Source organism: Pygoscelis adeliae, unplaced genomic scaffold (genome assembly GCF_000699105.1).
Source record: "Pygoscelis adeliae isolate BGI_AS28 unplaced genomic scaffold, ASM69910v1 Scaffold402, whole genome shotgun sequence".
Taxonomy (NCBI): domain Eukaryota; kingdom Metazoa; phylum Chordata; class Aves; order Sphenisciformes; family Spheniscidae; genus Pygoscelis; species Pygoscelis adeliae.
The window spans coordinates 7,588,335-7,612,155 of NW_008824411.1; the positions used below are offsets into that span (position 1 = coordinate 7,588,335).

At 41.4% G+C, this 23,821-nt stretch overlaps 1 protein-coding gene across 1 annotated transcript in view; it reads right to left on the minus strand.

Moving 5' to 3' along the window:
- Positions 1-1,273: 1,273 nt before the first annotated feature.
- FAM20B (family with sequence similarity 20, member B) overlaps positions 1,274-23,821 on the minus strand; it is a 26,708-nt gene continuing 4,160 nt past the window's right edge. Inside the window, exons 2-8 of the mRNA XM_009320642.1 lie at positions 20,146-20,676; positions 17,293-17,379; positions 14,696-14,805; positions 12,292-12,463; positions 9,341-9,532; positions 6,962-7,021; positions 1,274-5,085 (exon numbers count right to left, since the gene is read on the minus strand). Coding sequence (XP_009318917.1) covers positions 4,854-5,085; positions 6,962-7,021; positions 9,341-9,532; positions 12,292-12,463; positions 14,696-14,805; positions 17,293-17,379; positions 20,146-20,522 — 1,230 coding nt within the window. The 5' untranslated portion in view covers positions 20,523-20,676 and the 3' untranslated portion in view covers positions 1,274-4,853. The remainder of the gene's footprint in view (positions 5,086-6,961; positions 7,022-9,340; positions 9,533-12,291; positions 12,464-14,695; positions 14,806-17,292; positions 17,380-20,145; positions 20,677-23,821) is intronic.

A 23,821-nucleotide genomic window follows, 5' to 3' on the forward strand; every position in this document is an offset into this window, starting at 1 on the left:
GTTTCAAAACCCTTTGGTTCTCCATCGGCTCAAAGTTGTTTCTGTTCATTCTTCTGTAAAATGATGTTCATTACATAATCAGAAACACTTTAAAATCTTCCAGTTATATGAATTCTCACCCTAAGGCCAACCACTCCAAAATTACATAGCAGTAATACAACAAAGTGCTTGTGAAAACAGCTCTCAGAACTAGCTATTTCAGCCTGTCAAAACTTAAAAGCATCTGTAATTTCTGCAAGTTGTTGAACTGCTTACACACAAGCAAGAATCCTGTCCTGCTCCCTGAGCAAATTGGCACCTCAAAAATAAAGATGGAGGGTATAAAAAATTGTCACCACACAATGCTAGGAGACAAAAAAACCCCAGAACATTCTCCCCTCCCAAAACAAAACCCAAAAAACAGTTCTTACAAAATTCAGCAATGCTGAAGTCCAAAGTTTCAACAGAGAAACTCTAGTTCAAAAAAAAGCAGGTGCCTTTGGTCGTTTCACAACACCATGCTGATGCTACAGGCCAGGTCCAAGATCACTCCCACGTTTCCACGAGAGGCACAGTGCCTCGGTGGTTTTGTGGTGTCCTGTCCCCAAGGGCCGTATGGGGGCTGGCAGCAGCTCACGCAGTCCTCAGTAGTACACAGCAGCTCTCGGTGGCTTCCCCGGCTTCCAGCTCCTGACGTTCAGAACTGTGAGCATCACCTACTACCTCTGGAAAACTCGCTGCAGTGGGTTATTACGAAAACAAGCTCTGATACAGGCAGATTAAATCCCTGCACTCTGGGAACAGATTTTGATGGCTGTTTACTTGCTCCGTCTCATAAAAGGGCTTCAATAAAAGCCTAGAAAAGCCAGCCATGAACACCTGCCAACTCTATATACATCTCTTGCCAACTCAGTATACATCCCTTGCTCTGTGTAACAAAGCCAACCTATTGGGACACAACCAAGAAATCAGCCTAGGTGCTTGGCAGATGCAGGGCCATGGGATGCACTTTCAAAAGCAAAAAATATTTGCCCTCTGAAGACCACTTAAAGCTAGATGTCTTCTTGTATCACTTTGGGACACTCTTCTTAAACACACCTTTCCTTACCAATGAAGCTCTTGCAAACAACCTGCACATTTGACCCCATTCTTGGAAATACATGACTGGAATAAATGCCATTGATAACTATTAGTGAAGAAACAACCGTGAAACATCAGTAGCAAAACACTTTAAACATTCAGCCCACCGCATGTTGGAGAGAGGGAGAGAGAGAGAGAGAGAGAGAGAGACTTAAACAATCCATCAATGTTGCTTTATTAAAATCTTTATTCACACAATGTTGCTTTATGCAGAAACTGACCCTGGGGGATACAAGTAGAAAGTCATGATTGCATTCTGTTTTCTTACTAGCAACCTCCGTTTGTGCAGCTGCTCCCAGGGGCAATCCTCTGACAGCTCCAAGAGGGGTGTCTGTTTCAAGCACCCTGCTCCAGCTGCCACAGCAAATAAATTACCTTCTTAATAAATTAGTATTTTTCAGTTGAAGTTTGTTTGGCAAGACACACTCCAGTTCATTAGCTGCTGGAAGAGGAGCTGACTTCAGTGTCTCCTCCAGCCCGACTGCTGACTTAGGAAGGAGGAGATAAATAGCAGATGGCTGATGGTGCTCTCTTTTTAATTAGTTCTTGATTTCTGTGCTTCAAGCGCTCTGATATTACTAATATCTGCAACACAACCATTTTGTAACATCTGGAACCAGCAAATTACAGTGTGCACAGTGACCAAGAATTAGAAGGTGTCATGAAAACCTCGTCGACACAGCATAGTGCCTGCCTCACAAATGATGCTATTTTTCAGAGATTCAAGCAGACCCTGTTTGCATGTGGGTGCTGCTTCCGATTTCCTTTGCAATGGTTACAATTTAAAATTTCTCAGGGGTCTGTATTCAAGGAAAACAACAATCACTGCCAAAATGCCAGGGATTATCACAAGGCCAAAATCGTATCTTCCTGATTTTGGGTAAGAGAGGAATTTATTCTTCTTTTCCTGCTGCAGAACACCAGGCTCCAGTGGTGTTTACAGTGACCACAAGTGTCAACGTGACAAAAAAAGAAGAAAAAAAGCAACCATTTCTTGCTTCCTCCTACTGATGATGCCAGACTTCACGCCCTTTGTTTACAATTAAACCAATACAGTGCTTAAATCTTTGACATTCATACCGGGGGAAGACTTATCCCTAGGTTCCATCTGACAGCAAAAGCTTCAGCTTAGAGCCCCGTGAACAAGCAATACATAAGCCCTGAACACTAATTTAATTTCATAAAGACAGACTTTTTTTTAATCCATTATTAAATCAAATGTAAACAACCAAGAGTGATCAAATATAAATCAAAACTTCAAATTTCGGTAGATCCTTCTCAAAATATTAAGTGCTCATGATTAAGCTCAAAGAGAAGAACATGCTTTTAAAAATGCTACAAGCCACTACCATGTGCTTCACCATCTCCCCTTTGTGTAAATCATCTTCAATTTCCAACAGTTCATGCCAAAATGCCTCAGTATGAATCTATTCTGCTTTAGAATAAAAGCATTCCCTAACCATCTAACTGTTGCCCACAGTACTTCCCAACACTGTCTCGCTCAAGCACCGAAATCTGACTGCCAGCCAAGCGACAGGCCAGCTCAGCCAGCGAGGGAGCAGGGCAATCCCTGCGTGGCTCCTGCCCACGCTCACCATCAGCTGAGCGCACTCACTTCTGCCCTAAGAGAACCTGCAAGGCACAACCCACGCCGGAGGGTTAAACTCACCGAAGGACCATGGCTTCTACAACATGTTTTGTATTATCAAGTACAGCAATAAACAGGCACTAGCTTAACACCAGTGTCCTAAAAGCTGGCTGTGCATTACAGTCCTGACTAGTAACACCAATAAATAACTCCACATCCCATCCTGACTGTGGGGCAGGTCTGTGATGTGGCCAAGTCCAGAAGAGATCTAGACGAACATAAAATTCAATTTCAGCTAAACAGTTGCATTCTACTTTCAAGATACGCTGCTCAGGCAATGACAAAAAGACTTCAACAAAATAAAACTGCATTTTTAAAATAAACTCTCTAACACCTCTTCAATCGGGTATGGCAGCAGGAACAAGAACAGGAAACAGCTCTTTATCTGCCTGCCACACTACTGCAGAGCTAGAAAGATTTTGACAGACAAATCAAGGAAAAGGCCTTAAACTGACATTTTTCTGCTCTTGCTCACAAGTTCAATAATACGTAATCACTTTGGGAAGTGAGCTCTTTCCTTACTTCTAAGGACCATACTGTCTGAACTGAAAATGGATGCAAACCTGTTAAATTTGGAAATGTAATGACGAAGCCGCTTCCCTTCCAGAGACACAGATTCAGACCTACCACAAGTGTGACAAGTTTTACAGCCACAAGCTCATCTGCAGTGCAGGCTGACACAGCGCTGAAGGATGACAGGACTAGCACAAGACGAGTGCTACAAGTCTGCCCTGAAAAGCTCACTTGCACCAACTCTCCCCATCTATGGCAAAACCATTAGGAGTGAGGACCCCAGGATGACCACCCCAGTCAGAGCATCACAGTGGGGCTTGTTGCAGGAAGCAGCTGGGGAAGGCAGAAAACTTACTGGAAGTGCTCACAGCTTCAGAGCTCAGCCACAAGCCAGGCCAGGCAGATGGTGGGACTGAAAAACTGCTGGCGTTCCACAAAACAGCAGCACTGAGCTGTGATTACAACATCGAGCAGCAGGAAGCTCCCTCCATATAAGATGATGAGGAAAGACCAGAGCTCAGGGTTCTTTCTACTCTTCAGGGCCTTGCCCACGGCTGTTGGTTACTGGGGAAGTCCCGCAATACACCTCTCTTTCGCCAGTGCAACACGCCCAGATTCCCCAAATTAAACAGGGCATACAGTAAGCAGCATGTCCTCGCTAAATGGAACCTGCTTCCAAGGACAGATTCTGTCCTCCTTCTCAGCCACAATACAGTGAAAATTTGGTTAATATGGACACAGGACTGCAAGGATATTTCCAACACTCAGACCTTGCCAGATTCCTTGTAAACGGAAAACAGTGACAGGACATGTGGAAACTTACTTTAACCCCTTAATTACCAAGTGCTGTATAACCACCCTGTCCTCCCCTAAATCTCCAACCCTGTGAATAAATCTTCGATAGGACTTCAGCGAAAACACTGAAGCATTATCACATATGAGGCAAACCCCATTCCCAGCCTTTTATAGAGGAAAAGACAACTGAGCAGCAGAGGTCCCCTCTCCCACCCCTAATGGCATTCAGAAGAACATTCCACCCCCTGGGGGGGTGGCACAACTCTTCAGTCTAGTAATTATTTTATTCACCACTTCCTCTTTCTCTAAAGAAGCAGTAAAATGCCTAACCAGCTCACAGCTGATTATGTACAACCCTGAATCAGACAACAACTCACAAGAGTATATGTGGGGAAGAGAATGGGAGAGGATCGTACTGTTCATCTCCATTTGTCCCCTCTAGATTCAGTCCACAAATTAGTGTCTGTATTCCACACGCTTCCACCAACACCAAGAGCCATTTTTATCCTGTGCAATGTCCACTGCCGGCAATGGACACACCACAACGGCCAAGATGCCATTACGGGTACTGAGCCGTCCAAGGCTCCAACTTCCCACCTCTTACTGCTGTCAGCCCAAGGTAAAAGCCAGTGTCACCTCTGTTTCTCTGGCTTGGAAGCTTTCCTGTTCATTTCAACCCATCTTGGCCACAGCCTTTCCGAACTGATTGTGCTGTTTTTCTATCGCTTTTTTGTTTGTTTGTTTTTAAAAAAGGAGTTCCATCTGTGTTCCACTACAATTACAAATGAGACAGTGTCATCCTGTCTTCCACCAGCACAACATCTGGCCCAAACTGGTCTGTGCACTGCTTCACTGTAGCCAGAATGCTGAGAAGCCGCTGGTCTAGGGCATCCAGATGAGGGTCAGAAAGGACTGGTGAGATGGGGTCATGTGACATAGCAGTTTTTAAGGCAGACTTCAGTACTCCATTCTTCAGGTAATTGAGTCTGTTCCAGGTAGAAACCCGTATGCTGCAAAAGAAACAAAGATGTCATCATACCACTGTCCAGCTAAAGTCCCGTCAGCAATACCAAACGCCAACCTCTTGAGGGAGCCTGTTACATCATGATTTTATTTAAACAGAAAGGAGTCTTATTACAAAAGTGGTTTTGGCATGGGAGGGTCCAGGTACAACTGCATTATATGCAATATCTAAGTGAAACTTGAAAACCGAAGGTGAGGAAGAAAGAATCTAATGTGACGTTAATTCTTATGTTCTACATGAACACTTTCAACCGCTAGCAAGGAAGTTCTCCAGTCCTGAAGCGGGAAAGGGAAAGGGAAAGGGAAAGGGAAAGGGAAAGGGAAAGGGAAAGGGAAAGGGAAAGGGAAAGGGAAAGGGAAAGGGAAAGGGAAAGGAAAAGGGAAAGGGAAAGGGAAAGGGAAAGGGAAAGGGAAAGGGAAAGGGAAAGGGAAAGGGAGAAAATTAGCAGTCTGACTGTTAATTCAAAAACAAAACTTGTGTCACCTCAGGAAGAGCATCACTGACCAACAGTTAATCACAAAGGACGCAAGTCAGTCGACTGAACTTCCACAGAAAGTGAGCACAGCAGTGATCTTTCTGCTTCACTGGCCATTGAACTTGTTCATGTCAGCCCATCTAAACTGTCTTGTTCTGTGAAGTCTCTCTCCCCCAAATTCTTGTGTTTTAGCACCACTGGTCTAAACTGTTGGCTTTTGATGGCCTCCAAAGAAACCAGCAATATAAGTGTTGTAACAAATCTATAGTTAAAACAATTATACATATGACTTCTTATACGGCATTTGCCTGGTATCAGAAAGAAAGGGTATGTGAAAAGCAGGAAACTGCAAAGTCTCTTACATAGATAAACTTCTCTTCTGGTTGCATTTGTGAGAATCTAGATGAGAGAGACTTCAAAAGAGCCTCATAAAACAGGAAATCAAAAATGCATTTAAAATTAATGTAGGAAAAGTAAAGACTTTGAAAATGATTTACTTTAATTATTCTCCATACGGATTTTGAAAGAATCTTACTGAATGTAGGCCAGGTGTACTGTAGCATGCCTAAAGCCTTGCTTAGCACAAGCAGGGGGTGAGAGCTCAGGCTTTCTGCAGAGTTCCCAGGTTTCACAGGCCCCGAGGAATCTGGGAGACAGAACCCTCCAAGGACAGGCTCAAGGAACTCTCAACTAAATGCTTAATTTGGAAGGTTTAAAGGAGTTAATGTTATCTTGAAATAACAGATGCAGGAAACAGATATATATTTTTCTTCCTGGTACTTTTATCTATTTGTTAATGAGAAGTTGCAATGGCCTGGTGAGAGAGCGGCCACAGAAAACAGAAATCAACAATTCACAGCCTCTAAAAATAAAACTAACAAAAACACAGCTCACAAGGCCAAAGCAGAAACAAAATCCTGCAAGAAACCTGCAAACCTCACTTTGAAAGAGCTACCCTGAGCAGTGCTGCAGTCTTTTAGAAAGAGCATTTGGAAATGAAGGTAGTTAAGTTGCCAGACACGTTGAGTCCTTAGCTTCTGTCAGGGAGAACTCAAACTGTGATGTGGACTTTTATTCGGCAGGACCTGGATGCAGACAGCTGCAGATGCAAAGTACCTGTCATACTGACTAAGGGTAGATTTGAACCAGTGACCTGGAGGCAAGACTACTTCCTACAGTCTACCGTCTGATTTACTACCATAATAAAAATGTATTTCTCAGCTTCTTGAGCAGTGACAATGCATCAAAAATAGTACCTCCAAAAAGTAAAGCACTATGTACCTGAGTGAACATTTTCAGGTTGCCAGGCTTCAAACTTAATTATATTGCACACCTAAGGGCAGCAACTGCATAAGCAAAGCAATCGTGATCCCTGCATTTCACTTACATGCAGCACTGATAAAGAGGAGCCAAAATGCTTCTTTCATCCAGGGCAGGGTTTCCAAAGCTGAAAAGCAAAATTAAAACCAAGTGAACCAGTTGAACTCCTAATGTTGTTCTCAACATCAACAGATTTATAAAGAATTCAAAAAAATCAATACTAGGCAATTTCATGCTCCAACAGCTCAAATCATTTAAATTAAAATATAAACAGGCCATGACCAATTACAGATATAACTCTCAACAGCATCAGCTAATGTATCAGATAAATGGAAGCAACATCAGCATACCTAGCTCTTTATCAGACCAAGGCACCTTAGAAACAAACTTCAGAGGAGTTTAGAAATTGAGCTCATCTTGCAAAGCAGGGGAAAGGAACAGTTGGCATTCTGGACATAGAGAGTGGGAGCTTTGCCTGTCTAACACAGTTGGACACGGAATGAATGAAATAGCAGCCACGCGCTGTTTCAGATAGCCAAGCTTAGATCAACAGTTCAACAAACAAGGTGATCAACTTTAACATTTCATGATCACACTTTCTAAGGGAGGCCTGCCAAAAGGACTTCATAGTATTTCAAACTTCATCTAAACGTGCTTTTTTTTTTTTTTTTTTTAATAGTTTCACCCCCCTCATAATACTGTTTTCAACAAAGAACTTTCCCTTCAATAAAGATAACTTACTCTAGGAGTCTGACATTACTCTGCTCAAATAATTCTGTTATTAGTAGCTTTAAAACTGGAATAAGCTCCCCAGGGAAGTGGTCACAGCACCAAGAAGCGTCTGGACGATGCTCTTAGTCGTATGGTTTAGTTTTACGTAGTCCTGCGAGGAGCAGGGAGTTGGACTCTATGGTCCTTATGAGTCCCTTCCAAATTGAGATATTCTATGATTCTATGAAAAAACTGTCCCCCATCCCTCATCTCAAAGGAGCTGAAAGAACTTTACTTAAGCTTTCAAGGAAACAATTTACTTCTGGGCCTGCAAAGCCCCACCAGAAACGTTTTCATAATGTTATAAGCACGTACCATAATGAAAAGTCTAACATGACCTTCAACTGCCATACTCACTTCCAGTGACTAATACATTAACTTCCTCCTAACACATTGCCAAAGCGTTATAGAAAGACAATTTTTGCCAAATTCACCTAAAGCAGTCTGAAAGCAGCAATAATTAAGCAGTCCCAAGGTGGAACACATCCTGCTGACATAACTGAAGGAGTGTTACTGAACAGGCTGATGCATAATGACAAAATACTCAACTCAGCCACTGCAGACAAATTAGAAACAAAGGAAGGAAGGAAGGAATCCACTATACGAAACGCAAATGGGGAAAGAAATGGTAACTCCAAGCCTTTCAAGGATCTGTCTAGCTCAGAGGTCTCAGCTGCTGTGTACACTTCATACAAGTGGTATGCAAAGCCACTGCAGAGCAGAGCCTGGCACAGGAACCGCCAGAGCTAACCATAGAAGCCGGTCCATCAGAAGCCGGTCATCCGCAGAAGGGGAAACTCACTGCTACTGCGGGTGGTAGTGCCCATCAGAAAAAAAAAATCGGGAGTCTCTGGCCTAAATCATGAGAAAGTGGAATTGGTTATCTTTGTTTTTAAGAAAAATCAAGTAAATTGTTATGATTTAAACAAGGCTGTATCTTCAATAGGATTTTTAACTTAAACTATACCAGCCAACATACAAAAACTATACCAAAGACAGAACAACTCACGTTTTAAACACATACGCTTAATAGTAAAGTTTGGCCTCATGAAGGACTTCTCGTCAGTTCCCTCAGTTACCACATGCTTCATTTTTGTTTCAAAAATAGTTAATGTCCACGCTCAGGACATCATCATATTTTGCTCTCAGTATCAGTTCTATCTCCATTTTAAACTTTTAACCTTTTAAAAACTAGAACAGACAGATCCAGAAGGCAGGGAATACAAAATTATTCAGAGACACATTTTGAAAAGATCTACTTTTACTATGGCACTCACTAATACTCACTGGTAAATAAAAAAACATAAGTTTTTAATCTTCCATTAATTAAAAGCATAAAAGGGAGGGGCTTTTCTGGGGATAGGAGGAGAGACATAAGCAAACCTTTGAAAGTTGCTTGGGTAAAAAAAGGTCATACTGTGCTAATTTGGGCGTTTCTGTAGTTTGAGTAAGACTTTGCCCAAAGCAGTCACAGTATCTAGAGCACAGAGCAAGCATCACAGTCTTTAAAGGACCCTAATATTTGATGAGTAATTTCTGATAAGGAGGAGAGCTTTGGATTTTTAGCACAAAAGGTATTAATGAAAAAAATCAGTGAGAGAAAACAGAGAGATACAGAGCAGATAAATGTGTGTCCTTGTGCTCACCACTGCCTGACCACCAGGATTTCCCTTACCTTTTGGCATTATCCAAGAGGATGAGCATACTGGCTCCTTCATCATCCTGGAAACTCTCATAGTGATGCCGGTCAGCATTCCCAATCAAATAGTCAAAGATGGCGGTGTCAATGATATCAAGGAGACGGGGGCCTGAGTCATAGGGCGAAGTCTTCTTCACAGCATCACAATAGCTTTCGTCATACTCCCACCTGTGGGCCACCAAGAGAAAACAAATCAAATCTTCAAGGAACGCTCCATCATTGCACACCAACGGTATTTATAGCTGCCCCTTCATTCACTTATGAGTGCGTAAAGAAAAGGTGAGCACAGCAGTCAAGGCTATATAAAGAAGAAATGGCTAGACAGAAGTGTTTTATTAAAAGAGTAAATCCTGTATTAACACCCTAGCGTATGGAGCAAGCTATAGTTTCAGTGCAAGGTTACACATCATCTTCCTACAGGAAAAAAGGTCAGATTTTGCTTCCTCACTGCTCACAATTCAGCAGTGGTCAGGCTGCCTCATGCCAAGATTACCATCATGACTTGCTTCCCTTAATTTCCTAACTAAGGACTTCAAGTATTCTGTCTATTTCTATTGCCTTGACCTGCTTCCATCAGTCTTGCTTTTCAGTGATCCTCTTCCATTTTTTCTTTCTAGTGCAAATAACCTCTTCACAGTTACTAATGACCTCCTCTGTCCTGAGGAGAAGGGCCTCCTATGTGTTCATTCTCCTTCACTCAAAGTTATCTCTTTCCTCCCCACTTCCCTTGCAGAGCCTCTCCCCTTCCTCAATGGCAAGATTTCAAGCTTCCCTTTTCTCTCCTCTCCTTCTACACATAACCTAGGCATGTACTTGTGGTCTTATAACACGTCATGTCTCAACTCCCCAGAGCTAGGATTTTAAATCTTCTCATTTTCTTCTTCACAGTTTCCAAAGCTATTCAACACCACCACCAAAACAGCCAAACCTCTGGTGGATATCCTTTCTGTCTGTCAACCTAAATAACAAGTACATCTATAACATCTTCCATGTAAGGGCTGAAACAATCCTTCACAAAATAGCAGTTAAGTTGGAAATGCCTTAAACCATCTGTGAACTGGAAACAGAAACGGAGGAAACACAAGCTGGAGAGACTCACTGACATGCTCAAAATTGCAGAGAGTCATAAAAGCAGGGAGAAGATCAGAATTTAACTACTAGAACTGCCACATACCCCACCTCATCTTCTAGAGGTCTGGAGCCTAAGCTCCCAATATCCTAGTTACCCAAATCAGAGCGGACAAAATTTTATCTTCTCAATGATTTTGTTAACATTGTTTTGTGTGTGTGTCACACACACTCCTCAAATGCTGTCTCTAGTTCCCTCTTTCTTTTGCATCAAGGTCCAACTCACATTCAACTTACAGCACAAACCCACAAGGCAAAAGTCTCAGAATGTACTCCTCCTTGTACTGGATACATTTCCTTTATGCTACACCCCTCCCTCCCTCCCTCAAGTGTTTCTCTTTCTCTCATTTTACTTTAGATCAGCACTTAATCTCCTTGCAACAATTCTTCAGATATACTATGCTCTCTCTTCTCATTTTTCATTCAGTCTTTCAAGATAGACCTTTCTCCGACATTTATTTCTGATCACTTACATTGTCTTAGCATAGGACTTCAAAGGTCAGGGATTTTATCTATTACATGTCCATTAAAAATTATGTACACTAATGTGACTATACGAATGATGTTCAAAAGGTCAACTCAGGACAGAGTAGAAGCAGCTAGATTGGAAAAAAAATTCCTGCAGTTATTTTTTTCCATAATTACCAGACACAGAAAAAGGAGAGCATGACATCTAGAAGGTTTAATTCTCCTGACGCTCCCAAAGTGAAAAGCACAACATGACAAGGTGCAAAACAACAGAACCATGCAATCCCATCTGAATGAGGCAAAAGCAAGTAAGTTTAAAATACAGCAAATATCAAATCAGCATAGGTATAAGGGTAAACTCCTGTATAAGCAGGCAGTTTATGATGAAAAACAGCCTCTCAAAAAAAAACCACCCCATCTCCAAGAAATTCAGTCAATTCATTACTGCAATTTACTGTGTACTAAATACAGCTGATTTTGACCTGTTGAAAAGGAGATAACATCTGCTGCTCAAAAATCAAACTGTATGTTCAATACTCTAAAACAATTCAATGAAGCCTTTGGATGAGATTCTTTCTGAGAACAATCACATCAGTGGAAATCAATGGATATTTTAGATCAAGGACTAAAAAACTTTCTAGTCACCTGTCCAGGACACAGATGTAGAAAAATTTACTAAGCTTAAAACCATCTGCTCTGCTCATGGCAAAAACATCTCCAACCCAAATAACCCAAATATTTGGACATGTTACATCTACATCTATTGTACAAGATTGCTAGATCCCATGTTTGTCCTTCTCTGAAAACATTCTTTAGATGCTGAGCATGGTCACCAAATACTGATGGTATTCAAAGCAAAGAACTTTTCAGTGCCTACCTACTTAAGCTAAACCAGCTCCACAACTTTTGAAACAAACTACAAGGACCGTGAAATCAGGTCTGGCAGAAAATAGCACAGTGCTACTGTATTTTAGTGAGCCACAGAGAGGCACAGTGTCAGAAGAAGGTCTAGTGGCACAAGAGAAGAGTCTTGGTTTGCCCAGGGCCAAGATTTTCAGAGCTTGGAGTGATTGTACGGTGGAGTTATGTTCCAGGCAAGAAATATAAAAAGGACAGCACTTAGTATCGTGGAAAACAATGAAGCTTTCTTTCTTGCTCATTTTAATTTAAATCTCATCCTAGACTTCTTGGCTTCTACTGTCATACCAAGAAAGCTGTCAGCAAAACTCTAGGTTTTGAGAACACTTGCTCCTTAATTAGCCACTGTATTGCAAGGGTAATTCTAGTACAAATTATCATGTATAAAGAATAAACCTATCATGTTCTCATACCTGGCAAGTTTTCCTTCACGGTAAGTCCTACCCCATGGGTGCCGATGCTTCTGAAGAGGCCAGACATCTGGTAGCCACAGGGTCACTGACCCCTCCATGATGTCTCCATCTGCACAAGCTGGTTCTGTTTCCCGACAATAGTAGCACTTCCCATAGAAGCAAGTGTTATTACCTTAAAAAAAATAATAATAAAGAGGTATCAAAAGAGCAGAACTTAATCCAAGGGATGCCAACTGGCATGCAGGAGCATATTGTTGCAGCAGAGCCTTCCCTGCAATAGGATTTCACTGCACTTGACCTCATGCTTCCTACCTCTGAGAGGGAGAGGCTCAAGAGATTAAACAGACATCTATTCATTCAAAGCAACGTTGAAGACTAATATTCAAAAGAGAGAGTAATTATATTTTCTAATGTTTTTATCACACTGAGAGTTAATACAACATTGCACTATCAACAAGTTTTTGTGATCCCTTTCTAGTCCTTAGGACCTTGACTTTGCAACCTTAGCACTCCTTGGTTTTTAAATTTCACACTTCATGTGTCAGACTTCTCACTCTTTTGAAAAAGTTGACCAAAAAGAGACACGTGAAAGAAGACTAAGCAGAACTCAAATGAATTTGGAGCCCCGAGGCCTGCCACACATCTCAGTTACTTAAGCTGACTCAGCAGGGGAAACACAAACAAGCTGTCATTCTTATATGACCTAGGAACGCAGATCTGTCAAAAGTTTCACGTGTGTCTTCTGACAGGAAAGGAACAATGAAACCCTGCAGTCTTTAGTCCATTAAGGCCTATGTAGCCTGTAGCGTACGGTAATCTACACTAGATTAACATTTTTAGCTTAACCTTTTCTATTTTACCCTTCTAACCTGCCTTCACTTGACTTTTGCCACGTCAATTCCAGTTCCATATTCACAGATGTTCTTCCAAAATATTCTTCAACTATGTCTTACTTCCTTGTGATTCCACTTATTCCCTGTCCTTTCTTCCTTTGGCCCTACATCCAACATCCTCCCCAAACCAGGCCCAGCTCACTGACAGATGTGTTTTTAACTTTCCGTTCTTACACCATGAGCCCAAATCCCACATCACAATTCCTTAGCCAACCAGCACTCCTGTGCAGTCCTCCATCCAGACCTGGCTCTTGTGCTCCTAGTATCACAGTCAGACCACTTGAGGACATCAGAAAGATGACCATTTACAACACAGAGCTTGCAGCAGACCAGATCACTTATTTGTGTGGAAAGCCCTGCAAGTCTCTCTTCCTATCCATGGCCTGCAGCAGGTCTAGCAAGAGACAGAATTCTTTGAGATTCTAGCTGCAACTCTAGCAAATCTGCACTGAGTATGCATGGATTATCTTTTCTTCAAAACCTCAGAAACTTGGTCAAATTTGGGTTGACAAGATCACAATCTTCTCCCCAGATCCATCCATTTCTTTGGTTCATGCTCTGCAGAACAGGTGGTTCCAGGAATCTAAGGAAAGGCAATGAAAACTTCTGGAGCCATACTTTTCAAGTCAGCATTTCTGCTAGAAAACTGCTTAGTTATCTTGGCTGAAATTAGAAAATGTAAAGTCTGCCTGAGGCAGACACCCAATCTGAATGCAAAGAGAGTTTGCCAGGGCAGAGCTACTCTCATCTGAAAGTTACACCTTATAACTGAAAGTGTTAGGCAAACTTAGTAGGTGAAACTACTAACAGTGCTTCTAATAGAAATATACACAGGCACACATATTTATCAGCTGTAATAAACAATCATCTCTAGAGTCTTCTTATTAGGAAAAAAAAAAGAGCAATAATTGGGTATTTTATGAAAGCCTGAAGAAGTTAAGGCTGCAGCATAAGTCATTTCTTAGTGCTTAATGACCACCTGGTAGGAGTTCACATTAATAATTCCCATTAAGTGCCCTTCACAGCATTATTACTGTAAACAACATACGGAAGTTCTGACACATTTAGTTATGAATGCTCAGCAGACTCTGATATAGCACAAACAACATCTAACACCAACCGATGCATCAACTCTATAAATTATCCCAAATCACCACTGTGTTTGCGTTAAACACAATCCCATTTTTTTCCTTTCAGGACTAATCATAGACTTTTCTAACCACCTCTGACAGCAGAGAGAAAACTCTTACTCAAAAAATCCCATCTGTAACAGCAGCATGAGGGAACACAGAGAAGTTACAGAGGAAAAACTGCTTGGAGAAAATCGAGTCCTCCTCCCCCGCCAAATGAGGTTATACAAGTGTTACGATCTCTCTTGGCACAGAAAGAGACTTACCAGCTTCCTGTATCATAGTTAATTGTTCTATAACTGTGTCAGATTCCCATGGCTCTTTTTCCTTATTAAACACGTTTTTCTTTACTGGGCTGCACAATCCATGGAATCCACTTACCCACAGTCATGAAGGTACCCAGAAGCTGCTCTGTGGCAACCGGTTTGATCTCTGTACGTAGATTCACAAACCTGCCAACCACCAGTGGAGCTCGTCGGAAACCCAGAATTCTGATTTGGGTTGAAAAAACATGACGTGAGAATTTGCAACACAGGCAGCAGCTCTATATTAAAATAAACCAAAACAAAAACACAGTCTCTGTGCCACTGTCTGAAATTGAGATGACTGAGACCAAAGAACAAAGTTGGAACCCTGCAGCAACCTCTTCTCTTCTCCAAGGCAAAGTAAGGAAACTCATTTTTCTTAAGTGCCTGGATGTTAAACTTGCTTTATAGGCCATCAGTGACACTCCTTTATTAGAGCATTCGCAGCAGAGCAACACAGGATGCACCATGCTCCAACTCTCAGAAACCAGACCTCATACCAGAAATATCCATCATCTGTCTTGTGTACAGGCTGAAGCAGTAACCATATGGCCTTTCAGCTGGTCACCTGGAAAGATCATTTATAACTCGTGGGAATTACTATCTATTAAAATGTTATGTTTAAGCCCAATTCAATTATACTTGAAAGTAAACAATCTAGGAGTTACTTTGTTTGGCATGGGGGGGAGAAGGGAAGAGAGAATGGTAGAACAAAACTGAATGCCTGAAGCATCTGGAAAAGAAGAGAGGTGGGAAGAATAATCATAAAACTTGCAGTCACAAGATCCAGGTTCCACTCCCATGTCTGCCACAGTCTTTGCTCTGTGACTGCAAATGGTTTGGGTATTTGTTACGGAATTTTAAAGGAGGAATACAAACATCAGTACAATGTCAGCCCCAACTCTCTTAATGTACTTTTGGTACTCTTTGCATCTCAGAAAAAGAGACTGAAAAGGGACTGTCCCTTCTGAAAAAGGGACAATCTACATTCCACAGAGATACTGGGAGAGTCACTCTAACAGCTGCAAAGTATTTATTTAGATATTCAATGAGCAAGTCCCCTTCCATAAGTATAAAATACCTCTAAGAAAGGGCAACGCAAAATGTCTGCCTGAACAAATCATGTATGCATAAAGACAAAATTCACAGCCAATACAGAGAGTTATGTACAGCTTGAGAAAACGCAGGTGTTCCAAGAAAATAAGCACAGAGCTTAGATCTGGAAAACCTGTCCCTGTATTTTCAGACCCATAGCTGAAAGGCCAGTATCCTGGATAGCACAGCCTCCCCACTAGTGGTAAACATACATTATGATTCAGATACTTCTTGAAACAATTGCATCCTTGGACAAAATATGTAACTGTCACCATTCAAAACAAAAGTACACGCTAAAGTTATGTGGGCAGGTAGCTTCTGCTAGGTAATCTTGGAGAATATGCAGGTGCATATCCACAAAGAGAGGAGAAAGGCCAGAGAAACAAGCACCAAAACACAGCCAAAGAAAAAGCAATGAAGAGCTAAGAAAGAGGGGTTTGGACACTGGAAAGAGGCTTTGAATTGTTACTTTACCATGTTTGATCATTGCTTTTTCAGGGAAACACAAGTCTGCATTTTTCTTGAAAGCACAAATGGACAACAGACAACTGGCTACATCTTTTTGGTTTTTGGGGTTTTTTTTGTCTTAAAATACCGTGATTTTGGCCCGCTACCTGAAGATTGCAACAACAGCGATGGGTATTACACAACTAGTTTTACACAACTAGAATTACTAATTTCCATTGGCTGTGCAATCAGTTCCACAGATGAATTAGGACTAACATATCTTTTACCACCTATGAATTCAGTCACAGTGACAAGACTCTTACTTATGTACTAGGAAAGGAAGACTAAAACCTCAGTTTAAGTTCAACCATTCAATTCTTTATTATATTTGTCCCTCCTTATTCCCTTTCCCATGATTTTAAGTCTCTTCATATAAGAATGTTTCACATCTTTAATTATCTTCAGAAATCTTCTCCAAAGTGCCAACACAGTCCTCTTACAGTGAGGAGACCAAGACTGCACTCATTTATTCTAGATGAAACTGCACCTTTAACTCGTATTTCATAACTATCAACATTCAGTGTTTGGTAATTTCTGTCCCATTCTTTGAATATCCCATAACTTTGTTTTTTTTCCTAGTAATTGCACCTCCAGCTCAGGTCCACAAAACCACCTGGATACCCCTGAATACAATTAATATATGAATAGCTGTTTTTCCTCTAGAATGCATTGATTCGTATTTAGTCTACACTAAACTGTTAGTCTAGACATTAGACTTAACTTTTTAGCATACTGGACATAAACTTAGGACATACATTCAGCATTTCAGACTCTTCCACAGGATTTGGCTAAGCTCCTTCTCACATATAATATGAAATATCAGTGGTTTCAGTGCTCATTCTCCTTTTGAAATTTTCAAACAAATCTTAAATGATAGAATCTCGTGCAGATCTTCAAAATGAAGTTTCACAAAAAAGCTAATAATTTTTATTTTTGGCTTCAATGTGATACCTTGGCAGGTTTAGAAATAGCTCACATCTGAGGCGTGTTCTTCAAGGGATCCCTTTTTCCCAAACTCTGAAAAAGCATTTACCAGAGACAATAAAACCAGGTAACCCAATAGTTCCATACCTATCCAAGTGAAAGGCTGCCACTTCTGCGTTGTGTCTGTCATAGCCAGCATACGGTTCTCCTTCCACTACATAATCCCTGGCATATCTGTAATTGAAATAAGCCAAATAAAGTGATTCATGCAGGATTCCCATCAACTCTGCTGTTCAGAGTAACAAGTGCAATAACAGTACTAAGTTAAACAGACTCTGGGTCACTTTCAAAATGATTGCCAATGGAGAGGGAAAAATTATTAATGAGATTAAATAGCGTACAGACTGCTGAAGTAGTAAATAAGGAGGAAAGGTCAGTCATGTACAGTAGTCTCAAGAGCTTGGGAAGCAGTGCCCATTCAAACTAATGAGTTTGAATTCAACCATATGCCAAGACACATCTAAGAACAAAGAGCACAGACCCAGCTACAGAACAGGGGGCTATTTATACTGGAAAGCAGCAACTCCACAAACGATTTTGGGGTTAGAATGGATTGTAGATTAACATGCAAATACAATCTGATATTGTGCAAGAAATGCCAAATGCAATCTTTAGTAGCTAGAAGATCAGCAAGCGTGAACCTGAGGACAATACTGGATATAAAAAGACCCTTTATTCTGGTGGAAAAAAGACATAATGAACAGCAAGAAATAGAAATTAGACACTCATTACAACAACAATGGTATATTTTGGTGAAGTGGTAGGCTTTGTTTTTTCTTTTTTAATAGATGTTACTTAAATAGTCAAGGCAAACACAAAATTCTGGGATTTGTGACATTTGAACCAGGTTTAGATACTGCTTAAGAAGCATGCTTCAGATGAGCATAAAGTATCACAATCAATACTGAGCAAATGGGTGAAATGCAATACATTTTCAAATAAAGTAAGGCCAAATTAGATTACCTATTTTCTCCTTTCCATCTATGTATCAAATTGTGTAAACTGGATTATTTCCAACAGACTCCAAGTTCAAGCAGTAGCAGCAACAGTATAAGAGAAGCCACAGTGCTCTACTTTGATGTTTTAACCCTGCTCAGAGAAGACCTGGGGCAAGCCGACGGTCCATTTCATCAGCCTGAGCAAATGCTTTAGCTTCTCTGCAAGGCAGCTCAAAAGAATTAACCAGTGCGGGACAGTATGGAGTTTTTTGGAGGAGGATCTGACAGATTCCCACCAAATTGGACCTTAAACCAAACAAGCATCTTATTTCACATATACCACTAGCACATGATGGTAACAACTATTAATCATTAGTAACTTAGGCTGGATTTCAAGTAATTTTGAAATGAGACAGCTAACCCTCAGAACATGTCCTTGAAGTCAGGTCTTTTGTATGTACTTATGGCAGGCTTTTGAAAACATGGTCACATTTTGAAAGCTGCAGAGCTAAAACTTATTGGTAAAACACAACCAAATTCTTGCTTCCATGTACAGCAGGCATCTAGTCCTTTCTAGAGCAAAGGTAACAAGAGAATTCATTCTTTCCCAATCAGTAAGTTTTCTCAAAAAGGTTTTTAGCAGTAACTTTGACATACCTTTCAGGTCAAAAGCTAGTTAAATAGACCATCTTGCAATGACAGAACAAGACTCTACCTACAAGCCTACCTATTCAGCAGTCACAAACAGAACATGGGTCTACCAGTATGGCTAGGGCCATACTGTCTAGCACTCCTATAAACTGCCTAGCACGCCTACAAACAGTCCCAGCTGCACATGTCCTTAATGGAGCATAGTCACTGTGTTCGCCTGCACAGACATTCCATTATGGGAATGTAATTTAATGCTTGGTGAAACGCTTTACAGCACTCACTTATACAGAAAGCACTATAGAAATGCCACATCTTGTTAGTGCATTTATTGGACAAGCCGCCTGCTGTACCACCAAGACTTCTGTGTGAAAGGTTCACACTGTTTTAACACAGCCCAGCCCCACAGTGAAGCTCCAGCCAGACCAGTAACTGACTATACAGAAACAGGGCTGCGAATTCAAGAAGTGGAGGGCAGATTTTTTTTTTCCTCATTCTCTAATAATTCATTAACATGACAGAAAAACTTCATGCTTGCTCAACCCAATATCCTTTGGAGAGAGAGGTACTCATTCTGTGACGACAACGCTTTACATTTGCAGTGCACTCCCACAAAACACACCTGCCTTACTTCTTTACATCTTTCTTTCTTCTCCTTTTCCCTGAAGGCAAACAGTTCAAAAAGCTTTACAGATGTGCACAAGACTCTTCATAAATGTTCAATCATGTCAAATTTCGCTGTGGATCACCGTAAATAGAGACCATTCAAAGGAAGTATCACTACCCGCCCATTCTTACATTGCTCCTCCAGTATTCACTACTGGCAGACATGAAACTCAGGGGCTTTCACTCTGACCTACCAAGCCATTTTTACAATCTTCATGTAGCTACACCAGACACCCAGATCTACTTTTAAGACCACTGTCAACTTTCACTCCTTCCCTGTTCTTGAACTGTATTCTCTCATGGCAGTTTGACGTGACCCCTGCTCAGAAAGAGTAGGCAAGACTTGCCTCTACACTGCCAGAACCTGCACTTCCACAGTCCGGAAGATACTGATCAGAAACATCAGGTTTAACCAACGTTCCCTCAGGACTGAATACAGTGATTATTCTTTTAACCTAAAGACAGGCTGTTTTGAGCATCAAAGCTATACAGCCTGAGAGACAGTTGGCACAGCAACCTAATGTTACTAGAGGACCAGCAAGACTCTATACTGTCTGTCTCACAGATAACAGAGTGGTCGTTCCCTTTATGTGTAAATTTGTAACTTAAACATTAATGCAACAACATGGAGATAAAAGGAATTATACATAAAGCAGTTATTAATTCAGTCACTGAAGGCAATATTTACCTCTTGGGTTTGAAGACAACCTTCTGTCCTCCTTCAAGTATTAGCAAAGCTTTCAGTTGGGTCCCTTTGTATCCCACATCAGCTTTTATTATTTTCTTTGTTGTCATGGCATGCATAACAGCCCCTAGCTCAGGCGTCTCCTCGGGATACACCTCCCGGGGCACCACCCATTGGGCTGCAATTTCCCAAGGGGACTGCAATGTATGGTCAAGTCGGGGGTCCAGTTCTACATGGAGGCTTGCCATCATACGGTGAAAGGCGCGCTGGTCCTCCCGGTTGGCAGCTGAGGTGTCCAAGTTGTCAAGGAGGAAAACTTTTGTGAAAATGAAGATGACAAGGAGAATGGCCAACAGCACAACTCGCTGCTTTAGCTTCATGATGACCTTCAACCCTTCTCCCCTGACCCTTTCTTCCAAGCGTTACAGGAAGTCTATCGGCAATCAGGGTGAGGAAGGGGATGTTAGTTAATTAATTTCATTCATAACTTGCATTGTGAAAGAGGTATCACCACTGAAGCATCTTCTGGTACCCCTAAAAATAAAAAAAACACAAACTTACAAAACTGCACTCCTGCAGATCCCACCAAACTCAAAATCAAGTTATTCTTGAAGCATAAGTCTGCATTTATGTACACTTATACCCTAAAGCCCAAACATTTCTGTTAAAACACAGGGGGTTTGCTGTCTTCCTGTTGCCTTTCAGTGATCTGCACGGAAGGGGAAATTGCCTGATAGCATCTCTACACAGCTAAAATCATAACAGCTTCAACTACCATGGGCAGGACTTTTGCAGAGAATTGTAGTTTAAGTTCATGGCTCCAATTTCACAAACATTTTTCCATTAGTAAGAGAACCCATGACCTCTGGTTTCCTAAAGATTTGTCCCTGAAGAGAAAGCTCCCAGGTAGATTTCCCAACATCTAACAATTGGTGAGAATAGCTGCACAGCCTGGTTTCCTGAAGGTACAACACATAAGGACAGAATAGACTTAATTTGTTTATTGCCTCTCATTTGCTGCCACTATAATTTACCCATCTTTTTTCCATTCTTAAAAAAAAAAAAAGACAAAAGAAAAAAAAAGGGGGGGGGGGGCATCTATACTTCCTTGCAGTTAACTATGTGTCTTCTGCAGTCAACTGTAAAACCAATAACCACAAAAAATATACAAAATATCCGTAATCTCAACACCAAATTAACAAGAAAAAAAAACCCAAACCACTAATACTGCCTCTTCTCAGAAACCTCACCTACAACACAGTTAAAGCCACATCTGTGTTTCTATATTCACAATGGGCTGCAAGACACATCTCACCCCTCAACAAGCCTTTGCCAGTACAGCGTTAGCATATAAGGACCACATAACACACAATCAACTGCGTTTCAATTATGAAGACAGACATCTTCACAATATTAGTTGAACATAGTCAAAACCCAAATGGAAACAGATACTAAGGCGCATCTCTGAGGAACGCTCAGAGTCAACAGAGATTTCTCTTTGCACAAGCTATGCTAATCATGGAAACCACAAATGGCACCCTGAGCTGTGGTAGGACTAATATAGAAAAGCCTTCTCATGCGATTTAACAATAAGCGTATAAACCAGTCATTATTAATCATGTCACTGGAAAAACAAGCTGCACAGGCTAAGTTAATTTACCAGCACCAACCAAAGGACAGCCAGACTACGACTTGCTGGCCAAATGCAGATCACAGCCATCTTCACTGTCTGTGTGGACACCGTGCCCCGCCTGCAAAGGTCACAGGAGGGTACAATGGTTCTGAGAGGCCTGAGCATATCGTTGAGGTGCATCTCCATCGAAGATTGAGGCCGTGGCAAACAGCAGATGACAGTAAGGCACATCCTTTGAGCAAGTCATCAGTGCAGAATCAGGTTTGGCACAGTGTAAGAGTACTAGTATAAAAGCACATGAAAGCCCAAGAATGACTCCACAGCACCTTAAATAAATTTATATTAGGTCTATAGCAGACCCACCCTACCTCCCAGCTACGTGGCTCTCCCACCTTCCCGTGGCTCTCCCACCTTCCTGTGCGTCAGTGTTAGCACTCATACAACCCAGCTGCAAGATAGTTTAACAATCCAGGTTGCTGACCCACCCAAACATTAACCACCTTGTTTGGTTTGTGTGTGAACCACCTACTACTGCTAGGTTTTGAGCCACCGCACAGTTTGTCATCTGACTACAAAACACCACTACTGGTGCAAGTCAGAGAGACAGGGGAGGGTGGCACAGCAGCTCCAATAGTGGGAGATGACCCATCAAGTATCTACAAAGCCTACCTATCTACAGAGGGGCACCTTAAGTTACTCAAGTCAGCACTGTCACCTAAAGAATGGCCCTGCCTTCCACATACTTCCCACGTTCATGCAATGAACTCCATGAAAGACCTGATCAGTGTTAAAGCTTGAACATTTTTATTTATTAATTTCTGGCAGCCCTCCTTCCCCCAAATCTGGTTTCCAATATAGTTTCACAAGCATCTGAGAAAGGCACACCACGAGGCCAAGAACAAGTGTTTCTCCCAGCAGCAGCACTAGTGCAGGTAAAACTACAGCCCAGGCCACCCAACAAAGAATAAGCAGCTGAACCACTTAGAAACAGTCACAAAGAGCCCACCAAGAGGGACGTGGAAATTTGGTAACAAACTGTCAGATCTTCCTATTTTCAAAACCACTCTTTTCTGCACAGCGACCAAGCTGAGCACCACTCAACTTACAGGTGACACACTCTGACAATGCAGAAGCATGGCTTTTAACCCTGTTTACCATCTGAATTTTTTTGCCATCATTGTCCCGCCTCAGGTGACAGCTCAGTTCCATTTGGCCCTTCCCACGTTACACATTTGCCTCTTACATATTTCCTATAAAACCTGTCTGCTGAAGCAGGAGAGAAAGTGAAAGTCTCCTAATGACAATGAGTTAAAACTGAAATGTGAACAAGTGGTTTAATGTTAATAGCAACCACTTACAGCAACACAAAAACCCCATGAAGGGTAGAGGGTAGGGTGAAAGAAGGCTACCAAGTCTCAGGGATGCTTCAAACTAGTACTACGGTCCCCTGTTAACTATGTAATACTGATTTTAATCTAGTGGAAAATAAGTGCTCGTGCTAATAGTGAAAGACAACAAATCACATGTTTATATAGGAATCAAAACATACTATTGTTTATCTCAGTTCCATTTAGGTAGCCTGTATTTCTCCAAACAGCACATCAATCGGCATATTACACACTGCAAGCATGAGAATGAGAAGCACAGACAAGGAAGATGCACCTGACCTGAAAGCCCTTGTTCTTGCAAATACAGACTCACCCAGAAGGAGAGCCCTAAATAATAGTATTGTTCTTGAATCTAAGAAAGCAAGCAAAGCAGATCAGGCTGTAACTGTACCCTCTCATTGTAACTTCATAATTTCACTTCTTTAAAACTAGTAATCCTAAATAATTTTGAACATTGCTGTTATCAAGATCTGCTTTCATTCATTTTTAAAATCCATCAGAGTTTGGAAAAAGTTACACGGAAGAACACGGTTCATTTCAGAACAGTTACTTCTCATTATGAGATACGTACACACATACACATAGATTTTAAAAAAGCCTCACAGCCCAGTGTTGGCCACCTAAAGCACAGGACAGAAATGTTTCATGCCTCTGGAGC